The 17222-nt window shown below is 38.1% G+C and overlaps 2 protein-coding genes across 12 annotated transcripts in view; one reads left to right on the top strand and one right to left on the bottom strand.

The window, feature by feature from the left end:
* Hipk (Homeodomain interacting protein kinase) overlaps positions 1 to 17222 on the bottom strand; it is a 479478-nt gene that overhangs the window by 63974 nt on the left and 398282 nt on the right. The gene's annotated exons all lie outside the window — the stretch shown is intronic.
* Glut1 (Glucose transporter 1) overlaps positions 1 to 17222 on the top strand; it is a 317829-nt gene that overhangs the window by 259619 nt on the left and 40988 nt on the right. The window contains exon 16 of one of the 11 annotated variants that reach the window (XM_065224646.1): positions 11020 to 11114. The exons of 8 other annotated variants lie outside the window; for them this stretch is intronic. In XM_065224646.1, the coding sequence (XP_065080718.1) occupies positions 11020 to 11114 (95 nt within the window). Of the gene's footprint in view, positions 1 to 11019; positions 11121 to 11428; positions 11621 to 17222 lie in introns of those variants that run through there. 2 more of the 11 variants (XM_065224644.1, XM_065224650.1) reach the window with 2 other exon arrangements.

The raw sequence follows: 17222 nt of genomic DNA, 5'->3' as shown, positions 1-17222 counted from the left end.
CTTGATAGGATACAATCCGTTACATTAACATCGAACGGGGAGCTTCTGATATTTTAGATTAGTTGTTGACTGCACTGTGATGCCACTTTACGCTACAAAAAAAAAGCAATAAGACAATTATATTCTCCACCTCATACGATTTTTTTAAGATTTAGCTCCATTAATCCAAAGATTCCAAAACTGGGGTACGAGAATCACTATGGAACTGCTTGGCTCTCCAGCATTCCTCAAAATTTTCCAAATCCTGTCCAAGATTTAACCAATCAACAATTCTATTTTTTATTTAATCCAAATTCAAATTAAATTATATTTCGTTTTAATCTACGTGCTTTAGCTACTACAGTAACTTACCAACCTTAATTTTTATCATATTCTGTGTTTTTTTAACTCTTTATTTGTTCCAAATTCAGAATAAATTAAATTTAATTTTAAACCTAGGTGCTCCAGTTACTACAGTAACTTACCAGCCTTAATTGTTATGATCAGGGTTGCTTCCACTCACTTGCTATAAAAACATATTTTTCGGAAATATTCAATCATTAGATGATATAATGATATGCTGTACTTGTAAGTAACGAGACGAGGGTTTAAAGTATGTGTTTGACTCATAAAACCTGCCAATGTTGCTTTCAGAGCGTCACAATAAGCGATCTTATGATTCGTGAGCGTTCACTCAGAGTGAGCACTCATGAGTCGTAAAGTTGCTGATTATGACGCACTGAAAGCAATATTGACAGATTTTATGTGTCAAACACATACTTCACGTCCTCATCTTGTAACTCACAAGTACTAATTGTCACTATATCATCTCATGATTTCATAATTCTGAAAAACATTTGTTTATAGCAAGTGAGTGGAAGTAACCCTGGTTATGATATATATCTAAGTGTTTTTACATTGTTCCTGCCTTAGCAATTCAGTATTTCAAACAGGTTTTTTAAACCTGCATGTCAGTATAACAATTAAAATCTCAAAACTAAAATCTAAAACTAAATCTTATCTAAGTATAAAGGAAATTAATCGTTCCAATTGAGGATTGCAACGATTTTTGCCTAAAATTATTAATTATTTTGTTGGACATTTGTTCTAAAGTCTCAACATTCGAAATTCTATGTACTTCGGTAGCACTGTACCAGGGAGGCAACTTCAAAATCATCTTGAAAACTTTGTTCGAAAAAAAAGCTAATTTTTGGTCAAGTACTAATCCAAGATATTTCACTTGGTTTGACCAGGAAATTGGCACTCCGTTCATAGTGACTATGTGACTACTACTACACAGATAAAAATTCTGAATTTTAATTGTGATGTAAACATTCATCCACGTAAAAACATTCATCCACGTAATTTGCTACATTGTATGAAATGTCTCAGAACTTTACATGATTTATAATGTAGACTTATATGATATGTGACGCTCCATTTATGTGCATCATATTGAACAGAAATTTACACTACTTTTTCGAACTGTGTTGGTTTCAAAAAGGAAGCTCTAGGCTTATGTGGAAATATTATAAGTTGAGTTTTGGAAGCGTTGGGAGAAATCTTCCATTTTTGTAATAAGAAGAGAAAATATCTAAACTTTTCTGCAGTCTGCTGCAAATAACACGTAGACTTCTTCCTTTAGCGTAAATGCCTGTGTCATCAGCGAACAAAGATTTTTGGCAACCCTGAGGCAAATCAGGGAGGTCCGAAGTGAAAATGTTATACAATATAGGCCCACGAATGCTACCCTGAGGAACTCCTGCTCTAACAGGTAGTCGATAAGGTTTGGAATTTTGATAATTTACCTGCAGGAGTTCTGTCAGTTAAATAATTCTGAACAAATTTCATGGCAGTAATTTCATGGCATGACAGTATAACAATTTTCATATTTAAACTGAAAACTAAAACTTATCATAATCTTAATATAAAAAGAATTAATTTATATAATTGAGGATTGCAACGATTTTTTGCCGGAGATTATCAATTATTTTGTTGGACAGTTGTTCTAAAGTCTCAACATTCGAAATTCAACGTACAATGAAAAAGTACAGTAAAGGGAACTTCAAAATCATCTTCAGAACTTTGTTCTGAATCCTTTGGAGTGCTTGTTTCCTGGTAGTACAGCAACGTGTGGATTTCTATTTATTAGAGAATACAAACATTTTATATATTTGTTGCATTTTTTTAATCCATTTATTTGTAAAGGCTCAAATGTGGCAGCTTTGCGGAGCCAAATTACTTTACATGTAAGTTTAAATAATCATTTCTTACAACAAAAGTAAGTAGAAAGGGGGCTCGAATACTCGCGGTTTACTCGAGATTAATAATTACATTTATTTAAAGGATTGGAACACGAAATTGGGACACAGGGAAAGGGATATTGGCTAATCTTCTTCTTTCTGCTTTTTTCGACGGATGATTGTGGATGAAGCACTGTATTGACGGGCATGTGCTGTGGATCTCGAAGCATTGAAAGCACAGCTGTTATGATGCAAGAGGGAACTTGGGTTGGGATAGTGATGAGAAAATTAGAACACAAAACACTACTAAATACACGAATCAGTACTTTTTAAAAATTCGTTAATTAATCTCATAAAATCGAGATCATGGCAAGCCAGAATGTCTCTAATTGGTGTATTTGGTTGTTTTGCTCGGGCCCTGAGGATCTCACCACATGATGTGAGGTGCAGGACCAGACAACATGCTCGATGTCGTGATAGCCGTTTCCACAGGCACACAAACTTCTGTCTACAAGCTCAATGCGGTAGAGGTGTGCGTTTAACGAGTAGTGATTGGACATGAGGCTGGACATTACCCGGGTAAAACCGTGATTCACGTCCAATCCCTTGAACCAGGGTTTGATCGACACCAGTGGGAGGATCGAGCACCCACCTTAGCCAGCGAGTTCGCTTTCTCATTGCCCGGGATAGAGCAATGAGAAGGGACCCATGCTAAGGTGATGAATGTGAGCTGTTTGATAAAGCACTCAGTGACGATCGTATTTCGTCGAGTGCTTAATCGGCCTCATTGAACGCATAGCCTCCAGAAAACTTAGACTATCCGAAAAAATGAAATAGTGATCATGGAGAAGTGAAAGAATCTGCCCTAACGCATACAATATTGCTGCTAGTTCCGCAACGTATACCGAACATGGTTTTTGAAGCCGATATGAGGCGCTATGAAGATCATTGAATACACCAAAACCAGTGGACGCATTTATTGTGGACCCATCAGTGAAAAATCTCTTCTCGGTATTGACGTGGCGGTATTTGTTCGCGAAGATGGATGGTACAATCAGGGGGCGATGGGGCTCTGGTATTCCTTGAATTTCCTCCCTCATTGTGCGATCGAATCCTACGGAAAAACAACTGAAATCGTGGGATACTTCATTGGTATGGAACGAGGAGGGGCTGATTTCCAGAGTCATGTACTCATAGTACTCGTGAATCGTGTTTGCGGATAAGGAACCGAAATCAAGGTTGCAAATACTCATTTCAGCTAAAATAATGTTTTTCGGAATAATATAACCAAAAGATGGTATGATGGGTTTTACTTCCAACTTACAAGAAGAGATTACGAAGTATGTGTTTGAAACATAAAGCCTGTAAATTTTGCATTCTATGAGTCACAATAAGCGATTTACTGACCGCTGAGTGAGTGAGTGAGTGAGTGAGTGAGTGAGTGAGTGAGTGAGTGAGTGAGTGAGTGAGTGAGTGAGTGAGTGAGTGAGTGTGTGTGTGTGAAAAATCGCTGGTTGTGACTCTCATGAAGTGAAATAAACAGGTTTAATATGTCAAACGCATTCTTTGCAACCTCTTCTTGTATCCTACCAATTCAAAATATGATCATGGCATCTAATTATTTCCTAATTTCAAAAAACATTGTTTTAGCTGAAATGAGTGTTGGAACCTTGACCGAAACGACAATTCTGCGAAGCGATCTGGTTAGGGGAAGTACGCCCGCAAGTACTTCCAGACTCATTGTATGTGTCGATTGCATACAACCTAGTGAGATTCAAATACAACGATATTGAATCCGTTGCAGCTTCAAGATGTGCGTGTTCGCCGCCGATGGGAAGCAAAAACTACCATACTCCAAAACCGAAAGAATGGTGATTTTGTAAAGTCTTATCAGATCTTCCGGATGGGCTCCCCACGAAGTGCCGGTGATGCAACGAAGAAAATTGATTATTTGTTGACTCATATACGCAACGTGTTTTCCCCAAGTACATTTGGAATCGAACCAGACACCTAAATAATTGAAAGACATGCTGTGAGTGATTGTTTTACCCATGATTTGAAGCTAAACTGTGCTGGATAAAGCTTCCTAGAAAAAAAACAACCATCTCAGTTTTCTCTGACGATATATTGTGCAAGAAATTATTGATAATTAGTGAAATCCCACTAGTATGGAATTTTTTCCGAAAGGATGTGGATGCAAACAGAATCAAAAGCCCCTTTGATGTCCAAGAAAACTGAACTCATCTGCTGTTTTTCAGCGTAGGCTAATTGGATATCAGGATTGGGTATCTCCTGCCGACACTCCAGAGCGATTTGTTACATTTGGCTTGAATACCCTCAATGTGATCTTTAAAAGTCAATTTCTGGTCAAATACTAATTCAAGATATTTTACTTGACTTGTCCAAGAAATTGAAACTCTGTTCATAGTGAACTACTTCCAAAAAGTAAACCCTAGACGTATGTGTGAACATTATAAGTTGGGTTTTGGAAGCGTTGGGAGAAATCTTCCATTTTTATAAATAAAAATAGCAAATATCTATACTTTTCTGCAGTCTGCTGCAAATAACACAAAGACTTCTTCATTTAGCGGAAATGCCTGTGTCATCAGCGAACAAAGATTTGTGGCAACCCTGAGGCAAATCAGGGAGGTCCAAAATGAAAATATTATTCAATATATGCCCAAGAATTCTACCCCAAAGAACCCCAGCTCTATTTGATCATATTTGGAATTTAGATAATCTACCTGCAGAGTTCTGTCAGTTAAATAAATTTGAACTAATTTCATTATATAGAGTGAGAAATTAAACTATTTCAATTTAGCAACCAAACCTTCATGCCAAACACTGTCGAATGCTGTTTCTATGTCTAGAAGAGCAACTCCAGTTGAGCAGTCTTCAGATTTGTTAGAACTAATTAAATTGGTAACTCTTAAGGGTTGATGAGTAGTTGAATGCCCTGGCAAAATCAAATCTGCTCATCTGCAAAAATTGAACTGGATAGTGATGAGAAACTGGAAGGAGTTCAGAACCGAAGTCAGCATGGGTAACCAATTGGCAACAAAGTTGACACGAATCAGGTACGACCAAATCAATAGTTGAGGGATTTCTTGCTGAAAAAAGCATGTTAGGCTGTTTGGATACTGAATAGTGTAATAACCTGCAGAACAATTTTATTACCTATGGAATTGCTTTCAGCATTATTCCATGAGCAGTGTTTTGCATTAAAATCACCAAAAATGAAGAATTTAGATCTATGGCGGTCTACTTTTTGCTGGCCTACGCATTGGAATGGCAGATAGGCAGCTATAAATGTAAGTTGTCCAAATTTTGTTTCGACAGAAACTCCCAAAGTTTCAAAAACTTTGGTTTCTAACGAAGAAAGAACTTGATGTTTGATACGTATATGAACAATGGTGGCAACGCCAGCACCGGCTCCATCAAGACAATCATTTCGATAAATGAAATAATATGCGTCCCTTTTAACCTTATGGTCAGTTTTATGAAACGTTTCGGTTATAACGGCGATATGCACGTTAAGAACTCTCAAAAAGTTAAATAGCTCGTCAGCATTATCTTTAAGAGATCGAGCGTTCTAATGATTTAAAATATTATTAACAAATTTTACTTCAGCTTCAAAAGCATTAAACATGGAGCTAGATTTCAGTATATCAGTAAGTTTTTTTTTTTATATTTATTTAAGAGATTTTTCGCCATAGGCTTGTTCTTCTCTTGTATATCAATAAGCTTGTAGATTAATGATTTCTGTAAAATTTCCAGCAGTAATTTCCGTTAGAATTATGTTTGCTAGAAATTTGATTTCAATTTCTACCAGCTGCAATAGCAGCATTCATTCGTCTAATTCATCTTCAAGGTGGATGTTTAAGATATACTTTGGTGCAATAAGACCACTGAAAAAGCGCATGGGTTTCGTACAACAAATGTTTTCAAAAAAGGGGCTGACAATGTCGGAATATTTCAATATTTCAATATTTCTTTTCCAACTCAATCATATTTATTGACCGGTTGACACTGTGAATATACTATGACTTAAAGAGTAAATGCAATGGCAAAGTTGTTCGTCTTAAAATCTCCTATTTCTGAACTGTATTAAATTGATCATAAGTATTGTTTTCCCTAGCAGCACACTTATTGCAAAACAATTGAGGCAATTTCCAGATTACTTATTTCAGTTACAATCATCGATATTCCATCAACATGAAAGTTTCAAGTGAAGTCGGATGAAATTTCCAAGGGATGGAGGTAAACAAATCAAAGAGAAGTCCAAATTAAATTCGTGGAGAAATAAAATGAAACGGTCAGTTGAAGTTGAATGAAGCTTAATACGAAAGTAGGAAGAAACTACCGAGAGAAGCTAGATGAAACATACACAGATAAAAATAAAGTGATGTAAACATTCATTCACGTAAACTTGTATTTAATTTCACGCAACCGAGCAACTAGTAAACAATGTTGTTTACAACAATAGGCCTTTGTATACAATATTTGCTACATTGCATGAAATGTCTCAGAAATTTACATGATATATAATGTAAACTTATGTGCATCAACTGCACAGAAATTTACACTACTTTTTTCGAACTGCGTACATAAAGGTTCGTCTGAAGTTTGAGGAAACCTCCAGTGGAAGTTAAATGAACCCTTCATGCTAAAGTAGATTAAGTACTATCATAGGAAAAAGGATAAAACTTCCGGGGAGAATCAACAAAACCTTCGTGGAAGTCCAGATGATGATGAAAAAAGTTATCTGGAGAAGCTGGAAGAACTTCTAAAGAGCATTTAGAAGAATATTTCAGGAAAAAAAGGTAAAAATCTTTCCGGACAAAGTGGGAAGTTTGATAAATCTTTTAAAGAAACTGGAATGTGTCGGAGATTATTGAAAGAATGTCCCAGGTTAAATTGGAAAAACTTCCAGAGCAAACTAGACGAAGCTTCCGGAGAATGCCATAAGAATTTTCCAGGAGAAGTTGGGTGAAACTGGAAGTGACTTCTAGAGGCACTCAGAAGAACTTCCTATGAAAAATTAAGGAAACTTTCGTGAGACGCTGGTGGCATGTTTCGTTGGAGTTTGTTATAAACTTCCAGGGGAAGTCAATGTGGAGAAGCTGGAAGAAATTTTCGAGAGCAATTGGAAGAATATTTCAGGAAAAGTTGAAAAAAAAATCCTAAAATCTTCCGAATGAAGTGGGAGGTTGGAAAAACCTCTTCAAGATAGTTGCATGTTTTGGAGATTAGGAGTTGAAAGTTTTGGAGATTTCAGGACAATCCCAGGAACATGGTCAGAAGAATATCGAGAATTTCAGGGAATTTCCAAGAATATCAAGAAAGATAAGAGATCATCAGGGTAGTCCCAAGAATCTCCAAGGGGAAATTAGAATAAACTTCCAGGAAAAACTGGAGAAGCTTCCGGAGAATTTCATATGAAATTTCCTATGGCAGTCGGTAGAATTTGCCAGGAGAAGTTTATATGAAAGTGAAAGTGACTTATTGAAGCTGTCAGAAGAAGCTTCTCGGGTAAATTTTAGGGAAACTTCCGGGAGAAGCTGGTGGCATTTTTTGGGCATTATTGGAATAAACTTCCAGACGAAGTCAGAACAAGTTTTCCAGTAAAGCAGAAAGTAACTTCCCGGGAAAACCTGGAAAAATTGCCATGAAACGTATGAAACTTCCAGAGGAAATCGGAAGAATTCAGCAGAACCATACGGGGGATATTGCAAGGGACTTACTTTGAGAGAAAGTTTGTACTATACTTCTGGAGAAAGTAGAAATAAATTTGTCTGGGTAATTCTGGAAAAAAAACTGCCCGTAGAAGTCTGTATAACGTTAGAACATTTGAAAGAAACTTCAGCGAAAAAATTCTGGTGGATTTGAAAAATCAAATCGATGAAAGTTGGAAGAAGTTTGAGCGGGATAAGAAAATTCCGTTTCAGAAAGTTCTGCGGAAGTTGGAAGAAATTTCCTATGAACGTTGGGAGTAAACTTATGGTGGATTCAGAAGAGCCTTCCAGGGAAAGTTAAATCAAACTTCCAGGCCAGATGAAGGAAACTTTTGTAGGATTTCGAAGGAGTGTTCCTGGGATAGTCAAATATTTAAGGATATGGCAGATGCAGGTCCAAAGGCAAAACAGCATTTTTTGCTCGACCATCTCCGATTTTCATGAAACTTTGTTATAGGCAGTGGCGTTTCCTTAACCTCAATCTACCACCAACTCTCAAAACATAAACAACTATCAAAATATTGCTTGCAATCGGTAGATATCGAGTAAACTAGAAGATTAAGTGTATTTTTCAACCGATTCGAGTATGAATATGGCATAAAATCTGGTTTTGAAAGTTGGTGCACAGGTAAAAAGTGAGGTTACGGGACGCCACTGGTTATAGGCAATCATTCACATTTTTTGCAGAAATTCTGGATTCCATTTTGAATATGGTAATTGTTGTCAAAATGGCCTCTTCGACATTTTTCATTAAATTGTAGCACGAAATAATCACTTCTGATACAAAGTTTTAGAAAAAAATAAAGTCTTTCTAAAAAATAAACACTTTAAAAAATTTCTAGCAATTTCGAGAAAGAATAAAAAGGGAAATATTAAATATTTCAAAATGTCCATTAATAATATTTTTTATAGCTCGTGACAAATGCAAACTTTTGAAATATTAAAACCCTTAGACACTTGAAAATGGACAAAAATCGTAGAGCAACAATTTTTGGTAAAATTTTTGAGCTTTTTGTTGGTAGTATCCCTAACATTGGGCATATCCATAAATGTTGCATTAGTAAAAAAAAATACCCTTAACATTTCAACCGTTCAGATCCAGCTCGAATAACCTCCCCATAAAATTTTGAAAAAAACACACGCCCTTTGAAAGATTAGGCTTGAGTTTGTCTCTTGATAAAATACATTTATCTCTCGTACCGAAGAAATGTGAAAAGTTTAATCCAAATCGCAAAGGGTTGAGCTGATTTTTGCACATGAGCCATAAAAGTGCTTGGAATTTTTAATCAACATTTAAATTCCCCAGAAACCCATTGACTAAAATAAATAACATGTAGGGGAAATGTCTCTAATGTTGGCCTATGGATCTAAGGTTGGGCCCATCGCTAAAAATCTGCTATTTATCAATTTTATCTAGATGAACGCGTTATTGGGACGTTACTAATGGATATTTTTGGTTGCTATTGAAAATTTAGTCGATTACTGAATTTATGTATGGGCCCAAATTAGGGACACTTAGGCCGACATTACCTGCATTTCCCCTAGTAAGGAAATATTGTAAATCTTTCCTTAGTATAAGTAATCTACGTGAATTTGCTACAAAAGCTTATCAATTCGCTTTAAAAAAAACGGTAAAATTGTTCAATGCTCACGCTATACAGTTTGAAAAAGAAGTGTAAATTTCTGTTCAATGTTATGTACATAAATGGAGTGTCACATATCATATAAGTTTACATTATAAATCGTGTAAAGTTCTGAGACATTTCATGAAATGTTGCAAATAGTAGCACGTAAATTTTTCTCACAATCAGAGGAAATAACGATTGTAAATGAAATTGACTACATGTTTAGTGAAGAGCTTTGAGTGGGTTGGTTTATTTCCTTTAAATTCCGTTATAATTGCTTATCTTTTGACAGATACGCGTACTTGGCACTGATGAAGTCTGCAAGTAGTAGACGAAATACGCGTATCTGTCAAAAGATAAGCAATTATAACGGAATTTAAAGGAAATAAACCAACCCACTCAAAGCTCTTCATAAAGGGGATTCCGTTAAGAGGTTCGACAAATTAAAAGGATTACATGTTTAGTATTACTTCTGCGTGAAGTCAACGATTTACATAGTTGAAGATGCTAATTTCAAATAAAAGACTAAAGTGGTGATTCTTATACGATAGATGAGGAGATGAAAGTATAGAATTGATAGTTCCGTAAGAGTACGGAAGTGTGAAAATTGCATATAGAGAGTTGAAAACGAGCAAGGACAACTTTAAGAAGGTACAAATCGGTTTGATAATCTCTCTTTACCAAACTCCCCCGTTGGAGAGTGATGGTGAGGGGTATTCCTCCCCGCCACCACTGGCAAAAAGAGATGATCACCGACACGCTCAAGTACCGACGATGTGTTTGAAACAGTTTTATCGATTTTTACCGCCTAAAGTTGTTATCTGAAGGAAGGCATCCAGTGCTTAGAAACTTAGAGAATTAGTGAATCCCAAACTCAAAGAAATATTCAAGATTTCAAGGGAAATATTTGAGATATCTGCCTCCCTTAATATGGCCAATTAATTCGTCTTATGTTGTTGAAGTGATTAAACATCGTGGATTAGTTCTTAATGGTGTTATTTTTGTTTTGATGAAATTTGATTTATTCCAATCCTGGTCTTTCTATAATTAAGTATGGATGATTATAGCATTCGGCTTAATGAAAAAAAAGCCCTTTTCTATTACATTTGGAAGCATCCTCACGCGTTTGTAATCACCCCATAGAAATGGATAAGATCAGATCAGTTAGGAATCGATCAAATTCTATGAGTGTGGCTTAAATGGTTATTTTACAGACAACCTACTGTATGTTACAGCCTTGGAAGAATCTCGCTCATCGTGAATTCCGAATTGCTTGAGAACGAATGATAGAGTAGCATGAATGCATATACTTCAAAACACCTAATAACCATCATCCACTTTAAAACACTCGAATCCTAACACAAAGAAAAATCTCTCTTCTCCCTATCTACCTATCAACACTCGAAACAAACAAAACTGTGTTAATCAAAAAACAAGCGAAACTCAATCTCTACCACCATGTTCAACTCAATTGAGGACATTCTTCCGAGCAATGCTTACCGCCCCTAGCAAACTTCTAGCACAATGTTTTGGTAAAGGTAACCCGTTGATTAAACTCTAGCTAGAGCCGCCTCCCACACAACTGCCTTTGTTCCTCATTCCGCGCCACATTCCGCGAGTGCGCATTCTTTTTCTGGTACAATTACAACTCACCATTTGCTTTTGCTGGAGTTCCCACATCACGTTAGTTTAAGGAAGTTTAAAGTTGATGCTTTGGATCATTGCTTGATTTTTCACCTGCACTCGTCACCAAAAAAAAATAACAACTACTAATCCATCGAATCATACAAGTTTAAGTTACTTTTCTGTTCTACCTTATCGTTTATTTACCAAACTTTTATTTCAGTGATGACACAGAAAGTCGCGACACCGTCGTCACAAACACAATTCCGATGAACAATTCAAACAGCTCCATTCCGGACTCCCACTCAAACAACAAACAGTCCAGTCCGGAGAAATATGATCAAAGATTATAGTTTCAGAAACAGTACTTATAATTTCCCCTTGGTTGAATGTAATCTTCCTAGATAGTAGTTTTTTTTTTGTATTTCAGTTACTTATCCATATGTTTGCCTTAAATAAATATTTTCTACATATTTTTCGTTTAAAGTTTATTAAATATCACCATCAGTTCATTTTGACTTACAGCGAAGCACAATAAGTATCTCCCCTTCGGCTTTGAAACCAATTAAAATCCCCCGTAGATCAATACGAAAGTTAGTTCAACCGCCTAAAAACTTCCCCGTTCCAGAACAACGAAACAACCCCTAATTCTCCATATCCTCCTGAGCCCCCTCCTCAAGCAAAAAGTACACAACTCATTATAATTTATTTTCGCTTTCTCAAAAATAATTTCCCAAATAATCACCCACGCGTAAACCGCACCGACCCCACCTCGTCCACCCTTCCTCCTTCATGGTAACACAATAAGCAACAGGGGTGGAGAAAGTCCCTGCCATGATGATCGTGTCTCTGCGCTTAGAAAGCTTACGCTCGCCAGAAGTTCGTAGACCTAGCTAGCTACCAGACCGACCCAGGTGGCGAAAACTTTGGCAATATTTGAGTAAAAGTTTTTCTCCGCACTTGCCGTTTTTCCTCGCATTCTGATGCTTGAGCTAACCTTAGTACTACAACTGCTGTGTAAATAGACCTGCTGCCACACTCCCCCCAGCCCCGTGACGGACCGTCGTAGTGGGTCCTCATGGTATGCTAATGAACAGTAGTGGGAGGAACAAGTACTACTCATATTTCAAGCTTTAACCGAACCCGACCTCTCATCCTGCAGTAAATCCGTACGTGATGTATGGGAAGGTGCCGAGGTCACGCTTCTCACTTGAGAAATTATAGCCGTTTTCAACACCTCTCTAGACGGTTCGAGTGGTGTAATTTTGCTACCCTATCGCCGCCCGCAGGGGTTGTGAAAAATGCAGAGAGTGGAATGGGGGGAATGGTTCGATGTTTTTTTTTAATTTTCTTATAGTTTAAACGAGGTACACAGCTGAGCTTCGGAACAATTTTATCAAATATTCTAATCTGAACTGATTTCTTTAACCTCGATGGTTCTTTTCACAAGAGTAACCGGTTCCATTTTGCTTTGCCGTGGAACCTCCCTTGTCTGCTTAGCCCTACAAATGTTGTTACCTGGTCCTGTAAGTAAACCCATTGATTCTTGTTTACAAAAGAGCATATGTTTTATAGGTTGGAATTTCGTGCCTCTGATAGATTTTTCATGAAATTCTGCAAATTTTGAGATGCCACACGGCTTGGTTCTATGGAAGATGTAAATTGGCCACATTTAAGGTGCCACCAGGTGGTCAATGTTGCTTGAGGTAGTTGACATAGCCTCCGATGAATTCTCCATGAAATTCTGCAAATTTTGAGTTGTCACACGACATGGTTCTATGAAAATTATAAATTGGCTACATTTACGGTGCCTCCGTAGTCTGTTCCGGGACCACCATTGGATAACAGCATTCAGCATACGATAATCAACACACATTCGATAGCTACCTGTACGCTTTGGGCAGCAAACTCTGACGCCGACTCTTCAATGACGTTGTTTTTCAGGAGATCTTTTATTTCATCCTGCAAGTATTTCCGCTGACCATAAGCTACTGACCATCGGTTGACCAGATCCACTAGTTTTGTTTTTAATTCGGCCGTAGTGGATGGTTCAACAATTAGATCGTCAATTGTCAACGGCGTCTTGATAGGGTCTTTTTTTTTGCTTCCACATTCATGATTACAGGATCGTCACATCTGATGGTTATCGTATTTAACGTCTTCACAATGGATACACCCTTCTTACAGAAATAATCGTCTCCTACTAACAGGTCATGTTTCATCACGTCATCGGGAATAACCAAAATCCTTATCTCATTGGTGAATTCATCTATTTGAATCGTGCTGTCACAATACCAATTGTTTTGCACTCACCTCCACCAAATCCTTTTAATATCGACGCGTCACTCTTGATGTCCAATCCCAAGCTTCTCGCTACCTTCTCTCCTATAAGTGTTCGCTCGCTGCCCAGAAGGATAAAAGCGGTCAATTGAACGCCTTTGATGATAGCCATTTTCGTGTAAACCACATTATTTATATGGTGGAACGGTTCGGTATCACCTCGACACGGAAATCCTTTCTACGAGGGCATTTCCGAGCCAAGTGATCCTCGGATCGACAAATGAAACACTGCCTTTTCTGGTTAACTGCTGTTGAAGCAGTGCTTCTGGAAGGACTTGGTTCCGGTCCCGCTTTTGCTGGAGTCTTGTTATGAGGATACATATCCAAATGTTGCCTGTTGTACAAGGACTTTCTGCTAAGCATTTTATTAGTTCCAAACCTTCCGTGCGCTTCGGAGTCTCGTTTTTCGTTGTCTTTCGTTAGACGTTCCACCCGAATCAACGCATTAAGGAACTGCGGCAAAGTATCAGCAGGATCTTGTGCCATGACTGTACGGGCATAAGCATATGGAAGGCCCTTAATCAGATAGTGCTTGATTAGCTCTTCGGATAACCTTATTTTTCGGCCCAAGGCAACCGTTTCATGGAAATACGATTCCACTGATTGTTCAGGCTTCCGCTTCAATCTGATAAACTTTTTGTGGATCCCAGCCGTGTCAATGACAGTGGAAAATTTTCCATGAACTTCTCTTTGAACATTTCCCAGGTACAACAATGTCCGTGCGAAGTCAGAAGAACTTCATGGAAAAACAGATGAACCACTCCAGAGAATCCGGAGGAAACTTCCGGGACAAGGTGATAGAAATTTCCAGAGTAAGTTGGAAAAGACTTCCAAGTAAAGTCGTAAAACAATTACGGGTGAACTCTGAAACAAATTCCCGTGGAAGTCAGAAGACGCTTCCACAGAGAGTCACAAGGATTTCTGGTGAGTTGAAAGAAAGGAATGATAGAAGAAACTTTCGTGCGAAGTCAGAAGAATCTTTCGTGCGAAGTTAGAAGAAACTTCCGGTAATATCAGATGAAACTTCCGGGGCAAGGCGACAGCAATATCCAAAAGAAGTTGGAAGAGATTTCCAAGTTGAATCGGATAAAAATTCCGGTTGAAATCTGAAAAAAATTCCCGTGGAAGACGGAAGACACTTCCAATGAAAGTCACACGGACTTCTTGTGAGTTGGACGGAAGGAATGTTGGAAGAAACTTTTGTGCGAAGTCAGAAGAAGCTTTCGGGCGATCTAGGAAGAAACTTCCGGGGAAAACAGATTAATCACTCCAGAGAATCCGGAGGAAACTTCCGGGACAAGGCGATAGGAATTTTCAGAGTAAGTTAGAAGAGATCTCCTAGCAGAGTCGTAAAACAATTACGGGTGAACTCTGAAAAAAATTCCCATGGGAGTCGGAAGACACTTCCACAGAGAGTCCCACGGTTTTCTGGTGAGTTGAAATAAAGGAATGATAGAAGAAACTTTCGTGCGAAATCAGAACAAGCTTCCGGGCGACCTAAGAAGAAACTTCCGGTGAAATCAGATGAGCCTCTCCAGAGAAGTCGGAGGGAACATCCAAGGAAAGGCGACAGAAATTTCCAGAAGAAGTTGAAAGAGATTTTCAATTTAAGTAGGAAAAAATTCCGGTTGAACTCTGGAACAAATTCCCGTGGAAGTCGGATGACACTTCCACAGAAAGTCACAAGGGCCTTCGGTGAGTCAGAAGAATGTTCCAGGAGAAGTCAAAAGCTTCCTAGGAATGTTCCAGGTGAACTTTCCGAGGAAATCAGATGAACCTCTCCAGAGAAGCCGGAGGAAGCTTCTGGGGCAAGGCAGCAGAAATTGTAACAGAAGTCTGTAAGTAAAGCCGTAAAAAAAAAATTCCGGGTGAACTCTGAAAAAAATTCCCGTGGAAGTCGGAATACACTTCCAAAGAAAGTCAAATGGACTTCTGATGAGTCGGAAGAAAGTTTCTTGATAAGTCAGAAGAGTCTCCTCCAGATGATATAAGGATGCCTTAGTGTGAAATAGAATACAATTTCCACTTCCACAGGAAGCCAATTGAACTTGTGGGGGTGGAAGATGCTTCTAGAGAAAGATGGAATACTCTTCCAGTGTATGTTGGAAGTAATTACCAGGAGATGAAGGTTTCAAGTCTCATGAGTAACTATCAAATGAATAACTAAGTCAAAATTATATCTGGTCACCGGATAAACATATTTTCCGGTACCCGAAAATTCTCCGAAAATTGTCGGAAAAAGGAATCACTAGTTGGAAGATACTTTCAGGAAAAGTTGAAAGGATTTTTTGGAAAATCTGGGGAAGTCGGAGGAAACTTCCAGGTGAAATGGAAAATAATGTCCGCTACCAGAAGAAGATAGTGGACTTCTGAAGAAAATTCAGGTGATACTGTTGGAACGGAAAGTTTGAAAAAGCTACCGTTGAGCGATGTAAGAAATTTTCGGAGAAGGCTGGAAACAACTTTCGGAACAAGTGGATTTTTTTCCAGGACGAGTTGAAAGAAACTTCCGGAAGATGTTGGAAGAAACTTCCATGCAAAGTCGGACGAAACTTCCGAGAGAAATCATAAGAATCCTTTTGGAAGAAGCTGGTCAAAATCTTCAAGGGAAAGTTTGAAAAATTATATCTAGTCACTGAAAAATAAATAAATTTCCTGATTCCCGGGAATTCCCGGGAAGAGCCATCAGACAGAAATGGCCGAGAAAGGAAACAATAAATATGAACGAATAGTTGAATCGAATGTAACGAGCTGCCGATTTCATTGCATAAGTTTTAGTTTATTAGTATAAACCATTTCTGGACATCTAAAATATGTATATTGTTGAGTGAGATCGGCCTCTGAGAGGGTCGATTTGAAATAAAAGTCTTACTCGGGCCGTTTTAAACCGATTTTTGATCGAAGTACACAATTCAACGCATAATTAGCTTTGGTACAGACGCTCTCAATACATCAAGCGTCCAGCTGGTCATCATTTCTTCAAAATTACTACCCACCACGGCAGGGGTTCTAGCTCCAGAACGACAAAGGCTTGTATAGCCACCAAGGTATATGAAGCATGCATAGATAAAAGCGAGCTTTCCCCGTAGTTGGATAGTACCTAATATGCACATGCAGCTAGCAGATGTTTGGGGAGAGGTAGATGTAAGAGCTTTGAGTCTGTTAACTTTTGAAAATGCTTGCCAGAGAGTCAGACAGGCCATAGTTATAAGGGGGCATAATTTTGATGGAAATCTCCCCACTTGTCATGGGAAGTCCTATGGGCTTTCCCGAGAAGTCCAATGGATATCGCAAGCCGTATGAACTCCTCCGGAAAGTTCCAGTCAGTTTGGTCTATTTTGGCTTGATCCATTCCATTTAGGCTAACCTATACATTTAGATCACTGCTAAAGAATATGATGGTACAGGATTTTTTAAATGCCCATAGGAGATATCGAGCTGAGCCCCTTTCTTCGATAATTCCTTTATATTGTAATATGAAAGCGCACATGGATAATATGGAACCACAAGAAAATCAAAGGTATTGGCTGTATTTGCAGTTTCAGTCGAAGTAAACACTGATAATGGATAGTAGAAGTCTTTCACGTTGTTCATGATGTTCCTATTCATTCAACGTATCTCAAAGATAATTCCATAGAGAAGTTATAATGGACAACTCAGAGTATGTTTGTGTATGT

This window comes from Ochlerotatus camptorhynchus, unplaced genomic scaffold (genome assembly GCF_037179485.1).
Source record: "Ochlerotatus camptorhynchus isolate MF236.1 unplaced genomic scaffold, CSIRO-AGI_Acam_v1.1 ptg000213l, whole genome shotgun sequence".
NCBI classification, from domain to species: Eukaryota; Metazoa; Arthropoda; class Insecta; order Diptera; family Culicidae; genus Ochlerotatus; species Ochlerotatus camptorhynchus.
This window is presented reverse-complemented; position numbering and strand designations above follow the sequence as displayed.